At 58.4% G+C, this 14770-nt stretch overlaps 1 protein-coding gene and 1 long non-coding RNA gene across 18 annotated transcripts in view; one reads left to right on the top strand and one right to left on the bottom strand.

Annotated features, from left to right (window-relative positions):
- The window catches only part of NFIX (nuclear factor I X), a 93921-nt gene extending 81326 nt beyond the window's left edge, over positions 1-12595 (top strand). For 9 of the 17 annotated variants that reach the window (XM_036110796.2, XM_036110808.2, XM_078054853.1 and 6 more), the window contains 3 exons: positions 5087-5234; positions 7260-7426; positions 11743-12595. In XM_036110796.2, the coding sequence (XP_035966689.1) occupies positions 5087-5234; positions 7260-7426; positions 11743-11757 (330 nt within the window). In that variant the 3' untranslated portion in view covers positions 11758-12595. The remainder of the gene's footprint in view (positions 1-5086; positions 5235-7259; positions 7427-11742) is intronic. The other 8 variants (XM_078054858.1, XM_078054849.1, XM_036110799.2 and 5 more) reach the window with 3 other exon arrangements.
- On the bottom strand, positions 9341-11745 carry LOC118547363 (uncharacterized). The gene is made up of 2 exons (XR_013441170.1): positions 11594-11745; positions 9341-10818 (listed from the first exon to the last, which is right to left on the bottom strand). It is a non-coding gene; the product is annotated as an uncharacterized LOC118547363 (long non-coding RNA).
- Positions 12596-14770: the final 2175 nt, after the last annotated feature.

Raw genomic sequence — 14770 nt, 5'->3', positions numbered from 1 at the left:
AAACCTCAGAGCTACAAGGATTGTGTAGGTTCTAGACCAAGGGTTCCTAGCCTTGGCACTATTGACATCTGGGCTGTTCATTCTCTGTTCTGTGGGGCCGTCCCGTGCACTGTGGGGTACTGAGCAGCATCCGCGCCCCCCCCTTAACGCAAGCTGCATCACCCCCTCCCAGTCCTGATGATCAAGAATGTGTGCCCTGGGGGCATCATCATTTCCTGGTGAGAAGCCCTGGGTAGAGGAAAGGCCCTCCTTCCTTCCAACAGGAGCTGTCGTGGAGTCTCCTGTTGGCAGACTCTTAGCGAGAGGATCCCCGGTCAGTTATTGTTCTGGAGCGACGCCCTTCTGCTCCTCAGCCTAGGAGAGACGCTGGTTGCCCATGGAGCTCTGTCGCCCATTGCCCTTCTCCGTCAGCAGGCCCTAGGGCCCAATCACTGACAAGCAGAAACACAGGCCCTCAGCAAAGGGCTTATCCCAGACAGTGGTGGGCCAGAGGTGACCCTTCAATGAGACAGGGGTCCTCCCTTCATCCCTGGGAGCACTCTGGGTTGGGACACAGTGGTCCCTAGACCCCTAGGAAGCCTGTAGAGTCCCAGCAGCACACTGCACTGTGAGAAGGCCCAGCCCCTCTCCCCGCAGCTGGCCCAGCCTGGAAACCCATTGTGAGAGGTCAGGTGGGAAGGACGCTCAAAGGGCCGTGGTGGGGAAAGGCGTTCGGAAGCCCGTGCCAGAGGTGGCCCAGGGAGAGCTGTGGGCAGCCCTTGGCCACGCAGCCCAGTGCTGCCTCAGGGCGGCCTGTACACATGGGCATTTGCTAAGTGCTGGTGTATTGATTTGGGGCTGGGCTGCGGCTCAGCCTCCTCACTCTTGCTGTCCAGAACGGAAGCTGGTCCTCTTCCCTCTCTCCTGTTCTCCCTCCTTCTGCTTTCCTCGTTTCCTTCTCCCCTTTTCCCTGTGAGGTTTCTCTTGCTGGCTCTGCAGCTCCTTAGCGCATTCAGAGCCTTGCCCACCTCTCTGGACAAGCTCTGTCCACTTTTAGGGGCATGGAGGGAGAAGTGGCCATGACCCCCAAAAGCTACTACGTCTCCTTCAGAGATGCCAACAGAGTCTACAGGAGCTACCAGCCCATGTCCCAGCGCCCTGGGTCTGGAATATGGATTAGAGAGTCCAGGAACTCCACCTTGCCTGCCTTCTCACCCACAGAGGCAGCTGGGGTTAACCAAAATGAGACTGACCTGAGGGACCAGTTTAGCCCAAAGAGCCAAACCTAACTCACCCTCGGGAATATGGGTCAATCCATCCTTAAGCATCCTGATGATGGCTGGGTCCTGAGCCTCTCCCTTGACTTGACGGTTCAAGATTAAGGGCTCATCTGGTCCAGAAGGCAGATGGATAAAACACTGCAGACAGGAGGGCAAACAGTCACTCTGATTAATCAGAGAGCCTAGCCCGGCTGGGGAGCAGTCTCTCTGGGTTTCCTCTTGTGGCCTGTTGTGCCCAGAGAGGAGGGGGGGTGTCTTCAGTGAGCCTCTCCCTGGGGCTCGGCAGCAGGCTCTGGAGGAGGAGTGAGCCAGAGGCCCCAGGCTCCGCAGCTGTCCTGGTGTCAGGGAATGGCAGTACCAGGCTGCTCTGGTTCCGTGGCTGCCTCCAGAGCAGTGGTTCTCAGTCTTAGCATGCACGAGTCACCGGAAAGGCTCAATAACACGCAGGTGCCTGGGCCTCACGTGATTCTGATTCAGCAGGCCTGGGGTGGGGCCGAGAATCTACATTTCTCCCCAAGTTCCCAGGTGATGCTGTTTCTGGTCGGGTGATCCACTTTGAGAACCATTGATCTAAAGCCTAAAGGAGTAAATTCCTAACCTCTTTGAGAATGTGAAGTTTCAGATCATCTTTGCAGAAAAAAAAAATATGCATACAAAATTTTTACAATTTGCAAAAGGGTTCCCAGGCACCACCCCTGTACTCATCCTCGGACCACAGCATGAGGCCCTAATTGAGAAGAGCCAAATCAGTAAAGGCCAAGGCCAAATGGACACACCACTCAGAGGAGATGCAAAGGGCCGAAGGAGGATGCCTGGTTAGCTGTATTTCTGGCAGAGAGAAGAGACCGCCCAGTGAACGCGATGGAGAAGTCACAGGGCCCGATGGGAGAGCGTGACTCCGGGAGGCAGGAAGACTGGTTGTAGGTCAGCCTCAAGCACCACCACTGGAGCGGCCAGGCCTGCGTTTTCACCTGTCCATTGAAAGTGAAGAGCTATCCCAGTCTCCAGGTTCCTTCTAGCTTTTAACTCATGAGGTTTCAAGGCACCGCAAAATCACAAGACCTCGACATTTTTTAAAACCTCAACTTGTACCCCGATCAGAGCTGAGATATCCTAGCCTGGTTGGAAGTAGGTTCCAGAAACTAAATGTTGTAAATCAGCGGTTTTTGATGTCTGGCCATGTCAAGCTGGGATTGGCTTCATCAAGTGCGATGAATGATTTAGGTCCTCCTGAGGGGAGACAGGTCTTGAGGACTAGAAGAAGGCACTGGCCGCCCTGTGGGAGCAAGGGCTACCTGGAAGGCTCTGTGTCCCAGCCCCTTGGGGGGGGGCCCAAGCTCAGGATGGCCTGGAGTAAAGGAGTGAGGCTGTGATCTCTCGAGACTCCCGTTTCCTGCCCTGATGGAAGAACAAGCTAGGCACCAGATAGGCCACAGGCATGAGGGGAGGCAGTTGCCTGTTTCTGAAAGGACACCTGGCACAAAGGGTCTCCAGCCCAGGACACAAACAGGGATCAGCAGCCCCTACTTGCTTTTGTCAGGGGACCTCTGAGTAGGCAGGAAAGAGCAAATCAAGGGAACCGTTTGGAAGGACAATGTCAGACCTAGGTGCTGGTCTTTAGAGGTGAAAGGTGGTGGGGGGGACGGCCAGAGCTCAGAAGGGTGTGGCCTGCGCGGGTCAGACACGGGGCTCGATGATTTGAAAGTGCAGCAGGATGGACTAGTCGATTCAGCTCAGTCAGTGGGACTTGAATGCTGCACGCCTGGGCCACACGGAGGTGGAGGTCCCCAGGCTTGCTGGGGAGCCTGGGAGGCAGCCTGCTTCAAAGGCTATGGTGGAGGTCACAAGTATCCGAGAAAAAAAAAAAGGCAGAGAGAGATGGATGGTGATTTAGGGTATCTGGCTGGTCCCATGTTGGGGATGGTGTTTTCTGAGCAGGCCTTAAGGAGTGTGGGAAGGAGTGTTGTAGACAGAGGGTTCTGCAGTGAGCACATGTGTAGCCCTCAACTGCTTAGGCTGTGTTCTGGAAACCCCAATTGGTTTGCAATGGGGAGTACTTGGGAGGAGGTGAATGTAGGGGCATGGGTGGTGGAGGACCCCATCTGGGCTCCACCACAGGGGCCTTGAATGCCCAACCGGGGGGCTCGTATTTTATGTTACACGCAGTCAGAGCTGTGGAGGGGGAGGGGAAAAGCCTGAGCACCTTTGGAGTTGGAGAAGAGGGTTGGGATGAGCCCGCTGGAAAAAATCCACAAGGTCCCTGGAGTGAGAGAGACATGGTTGTGAATTTCAGGCCTCATCAGTTACAGCTGGATGACTTTGGATAAACCACTCAGCTACACAGAGCCTCAGTTTCCCCAGTTGTGAAAGGGAGAGAATCAAGCTTCCCTTGCATCAGGGTTTCCCAGCCACGGCACTATTAACGTTTGGATTGTTGGGCCTTTATCCTGGGGGCCATCTCGTGCGTTGTGGGGTGTGTAGCAGCATCCCCAGCCTCCACCCCCCCCAAGACGCCAGCAGCACCCCTGGAAGTGGTGCTACCCAACATGTCTCCAGACATTGTTAATGCCCCCTGCCGGGGACAGAATCCACCCTGCCACCCCGGCCCCAGGCAAAACCTGCTGCCTTACAGGGTTGGAGGATTGGACACCACCTGAGTAAAGTACCTGGTACACAGCCGGGCGCTGAGACACTGAGCTAAGGAGTACACCGTTAGCACAGGGGAGACCCCTGGGGAGTCTCGTCCTAATCCACGTGGAACCAGTGAGGATAGAGGTTGGGCTGGCTCACCCACCAATAGAAGGAGCAGCACAGGAGCCTCCCAAAGCCTTGCACCTGGGTGGCTGGGGATGGGGCAGAGCTCTGCCCCTCGGGTGAGGGGACTGTTTAGGACTCAGCTCTGGCCCACCCAACCTGAGCCCAGGCTGTAGGTGGTCATCGAGAGCACTGCCCAGAGCTCCAGGGAGGCCTCTCCAGGGAAGCTGTGCCTGCAAGAGGCCAGGGACCTCTGCCCCTCCCTGTGGTGCCTACATCCCCTGAATCCCAAAGGCTGATGTATGCAAGGCACACACGGGGCTTGGGGAGGAAACTTGAGTTTGAGGCACAAGAGGGAATAAAGCTGAGGAATGGATCTGGCGACCAGGCATCCCAGGCTTCCGAGGGCACTGTACAGGGAAGTCCTCTCGAAGAGCCTCGTGGGAACTGGAGCTGGCAGCGATGGATTTTCCTCTTGGGCTGTTCTGTAGAAAATGGGCCAGCACCCACGATCCTCAGGCTGCCGGAGTCAAGGGCAAGCCCCCCAGTACCCGGCGTCTCCCTAGGCCGTGATGTGGGGTAGACGCCGAAGGGCCTGTAGTCCTTGGGTGGGTCAGCTGGCCCCACCCCAGGGGCCCACAGAGGGGAGGCATGTGTGTGTTTTCCGGGGACAGTGGGGGGTGAGCTGACACATCTTACCTGCTGAGGCAGAAGGTCTTCAAGAGCATGAGCGTTCTAGGTGCGTTGCTTATATGGCTAGATGGCATGTTTTGGTACCTAAAACATGTTCCCTAAGAAAAATACAAACCACTCGTCGGACACCCCCTCTCGTCCCTCCCACAACTTCAAAAGAGGACCACCAAAAAAAAAAAAAAAAAAGAGAGAGAAACACCTGAGAGACCAAATAGAAGCCTCACACCCTCACCCACCCTGTGCCCCGGAGGAGACGAGCCCATCCTGCATCTTCTACCGGGAGCGCCCGCTCTCAGGAGCGAGCTGGCGTGGCCGCGCAGGGGAGCGTGTGTCTGTGTGGGATGTGCCTTCATGCGTCACTCTATTTATGTTGTTCGCAGCCCAACGGTAGCGGCCAGGGCAAAGTCCCGGGGTCATTTTTGCTACCGCCGCCGCCTCCAGTGGCCAGACCTGTGCCCCTTCCTATGCCTGATTCCAAATCCACCAGCACTGCCCCAGACGGCGCCGCCTTGACTCCTCCATCACCTTGTAAGTGGACGATGAAACCGAAACCACAACGCCCAGCATCCCTGGCCCATCTAAACAGTCTCCACGGCAAAAAGAAAAACCCCTGCCCCGCCCACCACCAAAGCCCCCCAACCCAGAGCGCCATGGAGCCTCCCACCCGGACAAGAGCAGAGCTGAGCCCCCCAGTCATGGCCTCCCGGGCCTCAGTTGCACCAGCCAGCACCCCACGAGCCCCCCTGCCCACCCGCTGCTCCCAGCCGGGGGCCCCTGGCCCAGGCCCCTCCCGGGGGCGGGAGGGGGAGCACAGTGGGGCACGCAGGCCAGGGGTGCTGGCCAGGGTGGGAGGGGGGTGGGGAGGCACAGCCATGCCATCTTCATGCCTGATTGCTGTTTTTTTCATTTTTCGTTTTTTTGTTTTTTGATTTTTGTTGTTTCGTTGTGCCCCGCTACACCAAAAAAATTAAATGTAACCACAAGGCGACGCCACCACCATCCCCTTTTGGCCTTGCCCCCTCACTTCCATTCCGGGGCCCTTGGGCCTCTAACTGTACGGCAGGCTGGCCCCTGACCTCCTCCCCTTCAATCTCACATTTGGTTTCTCGTTGTTCCTCTTTTTTTTTTTTTCTTTTTTTTTTTCCTCCTCCCATCCCCCTCCCTTCCCCAGGTTGAATGTTCCAAGGACAAGGGAGGGCTCTGGGCCTCGGCTTACTTCATCTCTTTCTTTCTCTCTCTCTCTCTCTTTTAACCAATGACAATTTTTGTTAAAGGGAAAAAAAAAAATCTGAGTTGAGAGGCCCCAGGTAGACCCGACGTGTGAAGGACAGGAGAGGTGGAGGGTGGGAGGCGTGCCGTCTGTGGGCAGGGGGTGGGCAGCGCTTCGGGCGCTCTGGGGGCTGGCAGGCCACAGGCCAGGACTCCCTGGTCAGCAGTGGGAGGGGCGGCCCATCTCACTTCTCTCCGTCTCGCGCTCTCTGTTGCCTTCTTTCTCATGGTTTGAGTTCTTTTCCCCTCTCCATCCTCTTCATGCCATCTTCCCATCTGCATCCGCCATAAGACACGAAGTCATGGTCATGGTCATTGGAGGTGGGCAGGGTGGGGGAGGAGGCACCAGGCTGCAGGGTGGCTGGGGGGCACCCTGGACAGAATCTGGTGAGCACGCAGTCCCTGGGGTGTATCTGGTAGAGGGTGTGTGTGGGGGGGATCCCCGGCATCCTGTGACACTCTTGTCCCTTCTGGGGACATCCTCCCTACTGGGGGTGCAGGACCCATTCCCTCCCATAGAGTTCCAGCCAGAAAACCTGAGAAGAGCTCAGGGGTGTTTGGCTGCCCATTTGCCCCCTCCGGCTCCAGAACAACAAGCCCTAGGGCTCTGCCAGGCCCTCCAGCCTCCTCCTCCTCCTGTGCTGTGGCCCATCTCAGGTCCTGGGAACTGCAGGACCACAGGAACTGGCTCATCCATCAGAGGAGGAGGATGCCTGCTGGGCCTGAGCCTTGCCACCTTTGGGCCCGAGCTGGCAGCCAGCTCCTCTCTCTGACCCTGTCCCTCCCGACTCAGCCCTCCGTTGGGCCCCTTCAAGTTCCCTGAGCCATCAGCCCCATGCTTGGGACTGCCCAGCGTGGTTACATGATGCAGCACCCAACCAGGTGCCCTGGTTGGAGAGGTGGCCTGGCTGAGCTGGCCTTCCCTGAGCAGGGTGGGGCCGGTCCGGCAGAGCTCCCAGCCTCCCACCCTCCCAGGCTCCCTCTTCCCAGACCCAAGAGAGTCCGTGGGAAAGCAAGGGTGCCTCGCTTCAACGAGGGCTATCCTCAGTCCTGCTCAGTGCCTGGTTTGGGGACAGGGTCTATGGGACCTCAGCTAAAGCCTCCAGGGCCCCTCCCTCACCCCGGACCAGGAGAGAGGACACCTGGCTGAGGTGGAGTGTTGGGGGTGGGGGACAGTGTGTGCTCCTGGTCAGTGAGAGGATGATGGGACCCCTCTGGCCTGTCCTTCCCACTGCCAGCCTAAGCCCTGGCAGCATGGTCTAATCCAGTCTCTCCCTCTCTCAGCAGCCCCGAAGGGCAGTGCCTGGGCAGGCCCCAAGGCCTCACGGGGTCTCTCCCTCTCTTCCCTGCTCCCCACAGCATTCGCAACGACAGGCGCCTCCTCTGCCAACCGGTTTGTCAGCATCGGACCCCGGGACGGCAACTTTCTGAACATCCCACAGCAGTCTCAGGTAGGAGGCCCTACCCACGATGTGGATGTGGGCGTAGGGGGAAGAGGCAGGGGCGGGCGCATCGTGGGTGTTAGGGAAGAGGCCGGTTCCTTGGGGCCAATCCGGGAGAAGGGGCTAGGGCAGGGCTGGAGGGCCCAGGCTTTTGCAAGCCCAGCTGAGCCTGCCTCCCCAGGCAGCCCCCAGGTCCCTTGGCTAATCAGCTAATTGGATAATTAGCTCTGACAGCCCTGGCCCTGGGGAAGGCGGCCAAAGACCTGAGGCTAGAGGCGCTCTGGGCCAGGCCTGGTGGTAGCCCGAGGCCCCGTCAGGAAGAGGACAGCTCTGCCTGTTGCTCTCCTCCCCTCCAGCTGGAAGCCCTGGCCCCCAGCCCTCCCTTCTTCCTTGGCTTTGGGTGGGCTGGGCAAGGGGTGGAGGAGGGACAGAGCCGTCCTGGTGGGCTGCATGCCCAGCGACTCTGGCACCCAGGGTAGGGCAGGGCCTGTTGCCACCCTGGAGGCCCCTCCCTCACGTCCCCATGAATCCTGTTAGAGGGGAGGCCGGGCTGTTGGAACCTCCGGTCCAGCTCCCGTCTGTCCCCCATTCTCACAAGGAAAACTCCAGCCCTCCTGCTGGAATGCCCTGGATCCGGCTTTGTACAGGCATCTGTGCGTGCACGCACGCGCACACACACACATGCACGCGCGCGCCCGTGGGCCCCCTCCTCCCTGTGCCTGTCCCCAAGAGACTGGGAATAGCCCACAGAGCCCCGGGCCCTGGGGTGCAGGGAGGACCCACCTCAGGAGTAGGGCAGAGGCAGCTTTTACAGCTTCTCAGAAAAGAACATGCAAATAGCTTTTCTTTTGCACATTTCACAAAAACACTACCCTGTGAGCCTGAGGCCTTGGAGGCTTTCTTCGCCCCAGGAAATCCACCTGGGCCCAGAGCCCCAGGGCCACCTCTTTCAGCTCCTGCTCCTTTACTGCTCTGAGGCCCAAGTCCAGAGAAAGTTGGTGGATGGAAGTTTTGTGTGTGCGGTTTGAGGTTTTGTTTTTTTTTCCCTTTTCCTTTCCCTCCCTCCCTCCCTCAAAAAAAAAAAAAAAAAAAAAAAGCCAAAAAACTTTGTCAAACTTCAAACTTCGGAGCTCCCTAGTGGCAAGGAGGGGAGTGGAGGGGAACTTCAACCCCCTCCAGCTTCCCGCCCCCTTTCCCCAGAGTCACGTCTGACCCGTCTGGTTTCCAGGAGCAACCAGACATGATGTAACACCCAGATGAACTTGAACTTGGGGGTGTTGAGAAGAAAAACAATGGCTCCGAGCAGGGGCTGGAGCCAGCCCCCTCCGCTGCTCTGTGCCAGGGAGGCCGAGAGAGCCCTGCTGGCAGAGGGCGGGAGGGGGTGCCAGAGGAAGGGACAGCAGGCGGGCCTCCCCTCCTGGCTCTGGGCTGGCACCAGGCGGCAGGGCTCCATCGCTCTCGCCCTCCCTCCCTCCCTCCCTCTGCCCCAGCGCCTATAGCTCCGTGTTGCTTGCTCACTCTTGGGGACCACTGCCGCGAGTCTTCCCCCCCACCCTGTTTCCGCCTCCGTGTGCCTTCCCTTCTTCACCTTCTCTGCTCACTTTGCTTAGACTTTGGGGCCAAGGCAGAGATTGAGGCAAGTTTGGGAAACGGTTCTTCTCCCCCTTGTTTTGCAAAGGGACCTGAGCCCCGGGCCCCAGCAGGCAGGTGTGTCTGGGGGTGATGGTGGGGGAGACTGGAGCCGGACAGGGCCCGCACAGCCGAGAGCCCTTGGGCCTGGGGGCAGGCAGGCGGCTGCAGCGGGCGCACGGGGTACAGTGGGGGGGGGGCGGTTTCCACAGTAACCAGTGACTTTAGCTGATCTCTGGAGCACCAGATGGAGAGAGAACAATAGAATGAGGGAAGAAAAGAGAATTTTAGCAATTTTGTCATTCCCTGGGCAGCGCTTTTTACTTAGTTTTAATCAATTTTGGACCTGGCTCAGGAAGCAGAAAGGGTGAGCAGAAAAAGCCACTTTGTGCTTGGCAGCAGATGCCCCCCCCTTTCCTGGGACCTGTGGGGAGGCGCTGGGGAGCTATCCTGGAAGGATCTTTGTCCCTAACTCTAGGCCTTGAACTGGAGTCTTCCTCCTCTGGCCGGGGGGGGGGGGGACTCCCCAATCTGAGCACTGGTGGTTGTCCCCTGCCGTGCAGCTCAGGGGACCCCAAGGGGACCAGCTTGGCTCCTTGGCTTAGTCCGACAAAGACAGAGGGGCCAAGCAGGCTCTCCACATTCCCGTTGTCCTCTGCCTCCTTTCCGTCACAGGGAGGGTGAGGGCCAGGCTCACACAGCCATGCTGCAAGGGTTCCCGTGTAGTCTCTCCTTGGGAAGGGGGCCTCAGAGAATACAGAGGCCTGAGACCACAGTGATGGGGGCTCACCAGGCAGCTCCCTCCTCCTCAGGCCAGGACTGGAAGCCCAGGGGCTGGCTGCTGACTCAGCCCCCCCAACTCACGGGGTGCCTCGGGCCTGGGTTTCCCCCGTGCAGTGCCAAGTATCCCATGAGCCTCCCTTTAAAGGCCTTTAGTCAGTTGATGGGGTTGGACTTCGGGCAGTTCCTGCAGGAGCCCCACCACAGGAGGGCAGGTCTCCTCTGGGTGTTGTCCAGCATGTGGCAGGAAGTTTGGCATCTCTGCCCACGCAGTAAACGCCAGCATTGTGGCAACCCCAAACCCCCATCCTTCCAAATGTTCCCCATCTGCACCATCCAGTGGGGCAGGCGCTGGCCATGTGTGGCTGTTGAAGTTCAAATGAAATAACTCACTAGAGAAAACTTCAGTCCCTCAGTGACCCTAGCCACATTTCACTTGCTTAGAAGCCGCATGTGGCTCGTGGCTACCACATGGGATAGGGCAAACAGAGAATGTTTCCATTGTCGAAGAAGGTTCTAGGTGATCTAGCAGGCCCTTTGTAACACTAAAACTCCTTGTGTGCATCTCACAGAAGGCCTCCTGTGGTCCCAGAGCCTGAGGGGCGGGTCCGGCCTGCAGGCAGAATCTGTGCGGCTGAAACAAGTGGTTTTAAACACTGACAACTTTCACATGCAGTGCTGTCTGGACTTTTGGCTTCTTTTGGAAAGCTGGCTGATCTGGCTGCCCCGGGCCCTCACTCCAGTGCGGCAGCCTTGGCCCTGGGCTCCCTGTGAGCACGCCACACGTGGTGGTTCGGGTCGGAGCTGTCCCTCACGTTTGAGTCCTGGCTGGGCCAGGTGGGCAGACTGTGTGGCCTCAGGCAGGTCAGCCACCCTCTCCCTGCCTGGCTTCTGTGTGGGGTTGGAGCAAGGGTAGAATGGGCTGCTACCCAGTGCTGGCTCGGTAGTTCGCTCTGCTTGGCTCCTGCAGATCTGAGTCTGTGACCCAGAGCCTGGGAGAGGCCCCGAAATACATTTTCAGGGACCCCTTTTTGGCCCTGCAGGTACTACCAGGCCTACCCAGGTCCTGTAGACCATAGAGAACACCTCCCTACCCGCCCCTCCCCCGCTGCCCCCTGGCCACAAGGTGGGGCCAGAGCCTTTGATGGAGGGCATTGCCAAGCAGCCCAGCCTCCGGGTCAGGTGTATTTTGTGATGAGGAGCCACCAAGACTCGTTTGTGGGAAGGTGACTCCCCCTGCTGGCACCCTGAGGGAAGCGACTCCCGCCCCAGGGAGCCTCGGGTCCTTCCCCCTGCGCCAGGTGCCCTGAGGGTAGAGGATCAAGCACAGTGGGCTACGGGGCCCCTTCCCCAGGCCGGTACTGCTAGGGACTGAAGCCATGTGGTGTCCCCCGCCCCCTTCCCCAGCCTTTCAGCCTGTGGGACCTTGGCTGGGGAGTACAGACGGGAATTTCTGCTTTTAATCCAAAGAGACAGAAAGAAAACTCAGCAAGAAGCTGAGCCACCCCCACCCCACTCCCAAAACCCCTCTGGGGACAAAAGCTCCAGCCTGGCATCCTCCCCACCCTGCAGGACCCATACAAAAACCTAAACAATTGGAAACATGGCCAGATCCCAGGTCTGTGCCTGTGCCAGCTCCAGCCACGGGGGTCCCACCCGCTGGGCACAGTGCCCACGGGAAGGCCAGCTGGACCCTAGCACTGGGGGGCAGGGTCTCTTGGGGGCGGCAGGATTCCCATAGGAGGTACGGACAGAATGGGGATGTACCTCTTCGTGGGGTGTTGCTGTCCTTGGCTCTGCTGGAGGTGGGCCCTCCAGGGGCCTTGGGCTCTGGCCTGAAGTCAGCGGGCCAGGTGGGATGGAGAAGAGACTCGTCCCTGCTGTTCTCAATACGGCCTCTTTTTGTCCCATTTCAGTCCTGGTTCCTCTGATAAGATCGACAAAAAGAAATGACAAAATGTAAAGAAGAGGTTCCTCAAACGGGGGGAGAAGAAATTTTGAGACGTGGAAAAATCCCCCGGCCCAGCCCCACCGAAAAGCAAAAATTAGACGTCGTCAGCCACTCAGCCCTTGTCTCCTCCAGCCCGGGGAGCTCTGCAGGCCCCCAGAAGCAGCCCAGTTCTCGGAGAGCCCTCGGAAGAGGTCTCGGTGGAGCTGTGCACCAGCAGCCAAGCAGAAGGAAACCTGCAAACAAACGGACTCTGTTAAAGTAGAGGACAGCAAGAAAGGAAGGATGCAGCAGAACTGCCTTTCTCCCCACCCTACCCTGCCCCGTCCTTCCGGGGAAGGAACGAAATCAACCCAACAAAGCGACCAGCACAGTTCTAAAGGGGCCTGTCCTCCACCCTCACCCTTCCTAGGGGAACCCCATCCCCAACTCGGGCCGGAGCTTCACTAGGGAGCTCGGAGGACAAGCTTGTACAAATGATGGGGTGCAGATCCAGAGGGTTCTCCCTCCAGACTCCGCCCCCTCCCTGCCTGTCTCTCGCCCCCCCCCCGCCCCCCAGCCCCCACTGCCTTGGCCTCTGGCTTCTTCCCCCAGCTGCTCTGGACTAGGTGAGGCCCGTGGCTTCCAGGTCTGCCTGCCCTACCTTCGGGCTAGAAGCCCCCCCCCGCCCCCTCCCGAGAAGGGGTGGGGGCAGGGAGCGGCCCCTGGAGCTAGTTTCTTGCTCCTGGAATGGAGGGTGTTCTGTCACCCCACCGTGAGCTTCGAGGGTAGTTTCAGGGCCCCAGACCCCTCTGTACAGTCCATAGGAAAGAGTCAGAATGCTACGACAGCCCGTCCCAGCCTGGGACAGGCCCCCTCTTCCCTCTCTCCGCAGGCCGGGAAAATCACTCTCTGGCCGCGCCACGAGTGAGGGGAGGCGGGCCCCAGGTCGCCCCCACACCCCAGCCCCGCATGCAGGTGCCCTCGCTCTGCCCCACCGGCCCCTGCCCCTGCCCCTCACACAGACAGCCCTGCTGTGGCCGGGCCGGAGAGTGGAGCAGAAAGGGGACCCCGGAGCCGAGCGAGGAGGACGAGGCAGCCGCCGCTGCCGCTGGCTAAGCGCCACCTGCGCTAGGTAGGCGTCCTGCTCGCCGACTTTCAGTCCTTTGGAGGGTGTTGGGTGTTGTCCTTTTTCAAAAGTGTTTTGGAGCTTTCTCTGTCCTCCCTCCCCCCCCACTTTCTCCACCACATGGGCCTCCTGGCCACTTCTCTCTGGATTTCAGCTGTAATGTCTTTACTCTTTATTTAGGGGTGGGGCATTCATTTGTTTGGGTCTTTTGCCGTTGCAATTGGGAACTCCTCCTCCATTTGAGCAACTTGGGAACAATTTGGTAACACACCACAGGAAGTAGCTCTCTCCCCCCCTCCCCCTGCAGCCCCTTCCTCCCCTCCTCGGGATGGTTGGGGGCCAGTCCAGAGGGTCTTCCGAAGCCCCCTGGGAGGGAGGGAAGCAAGAGCATGCCCAGCCCCCCTCCAGGGTGTGACTTGGCCCCTCTGGCTTGTCTTTCTGTGCCTTACTCCCTCCTCCCTGCATCTCCCTTCCTAGGCCCCCTTCTCGAGTCCTTGTGCCTCTCTCTCTCTTTCTTAACTGTATGAAAACACAAAGCACAGGTCAGGATCCTCTGAAAGTCAGTCAACCCAACATTGCACCGTAGGGGTGGGGTGTGGGCTTTATTTATTGTGACTCTAGTTTGTGAGGCTGTGGCCCCAGCAGGGAGGGAGGAAGGAGGGGAGGGAGCTGGCTGGGGAGGCGAGGAGGGCCCTGACCTGGGGCAGAAGGGGCCAGCGAGGGGTGCCTCCTCCTCAACTGGAAGCCACAAGGTGGCTGGCCCCGTGAGTGGCTTTTGTTGGAAGTTGAGCGAAGGCCCTCCCCCATCCGCGTGCAGCCCTCGGGGAAGACCGGGACTGAGAAGCAGGGGACAGGGGATCCCGCGGGAGCCTGGGTGGGGGGGCGTGGGGAGTAGGGCGGGGGTGGGGTGGGGGGCCGGGTGGGCCGGGCGTGACGCGCGGTCAAAGTGCAATGATTTTTCAGTTTGGTTGGCTAAACAGGGTCAGAGCTGAGAGGGGAGCGGAAGGGACCCCCTGCCCGGCCGCACGCGCCCCTTCCCTCGAAGACAATCGGGGCCGCGGGCGCGGTGGGCCCGCGGGAGCCGGGGTCTGCGGGGCGCCCGCCCGGGCGAGGTCGGAAGCTGCAGGCCAGCTGGGCCGGGGCGGGAGCGCGCCTCGCGGCGCTGCCCGGGCGGGCAGGGGGGTGGGGGCCGCTCCTTTCCCAAGTGTCGTTGTGAGGGGCAGGCGAGGGGCGACGAGGGCGACAGGAGATGTGGGGACGTGTTAGAAGAGAAAAAAACCCACAAAAAATATATATGGGGGAAATGAACTTTTTTTTTTTCATTGAACCAAGTGCAATGCATCAGAGAGTTTTCCTATCTTTGTATGTTAAGAGATTGTTAAGAAAAATTCTATTTTTGTTGTAATGTCCTCGCGGCTCTGGGGACGCTAAAAGAACTGGGCCTGCCCCGCCCTGCGCGGGGATAACGAAAGCTGAGTGTTTTTTCCTTTTTTAATTTTTTTTTTGTTCGTTTTCAGTTTTTTTTTTTTTTTTTAAGTCGTTTTCCTGCGTTGACGAGGATGATCTGGGGTTTTTATTTGTTTCGTCGTTCGTTCTCGGTTTCGGTGGGAGGGCTGAAGGAAACGTTCACATTTTAGAGTTGAAAAAAAAAAAAACCTCGACATTAAAAAAAACAAAACAAAACCACAAGATCAAAAAGGAAAAGGACGAGAGAAAATTATTTTTAAGATAATTCAACATAAAAACCCTGGTGCTTCTTACATTATAAAGTACGTTTTAAAAAAAACCCACAAACTATTATACATAAGTTTATGAATCAATTAAATATCCTGCACTTGTTAGGAACACGCATATCCCTTCTTTGTTGAGTTTAACGGAACGGGACAGC

This window comes from Halichoerus grypus, chromosome 1, assembly GCF_964656455.1.
Source record: "Halichoerus grypus chromosome 1, mHalGry1.hap1.1, whole genome shotgun sequence".
NCBI classification, from domain to species: Eukaryota; Metazoa; Chordata; class Mammalia; order Carnivora; family Phocidae; genus Halichoerus; species Halichoerus grypus.
The sequence above is the reverse complement of the archived record's forward strand: the minus strand, read 5'-3'. Positions and strand labels throughout refer to the sequence as shown.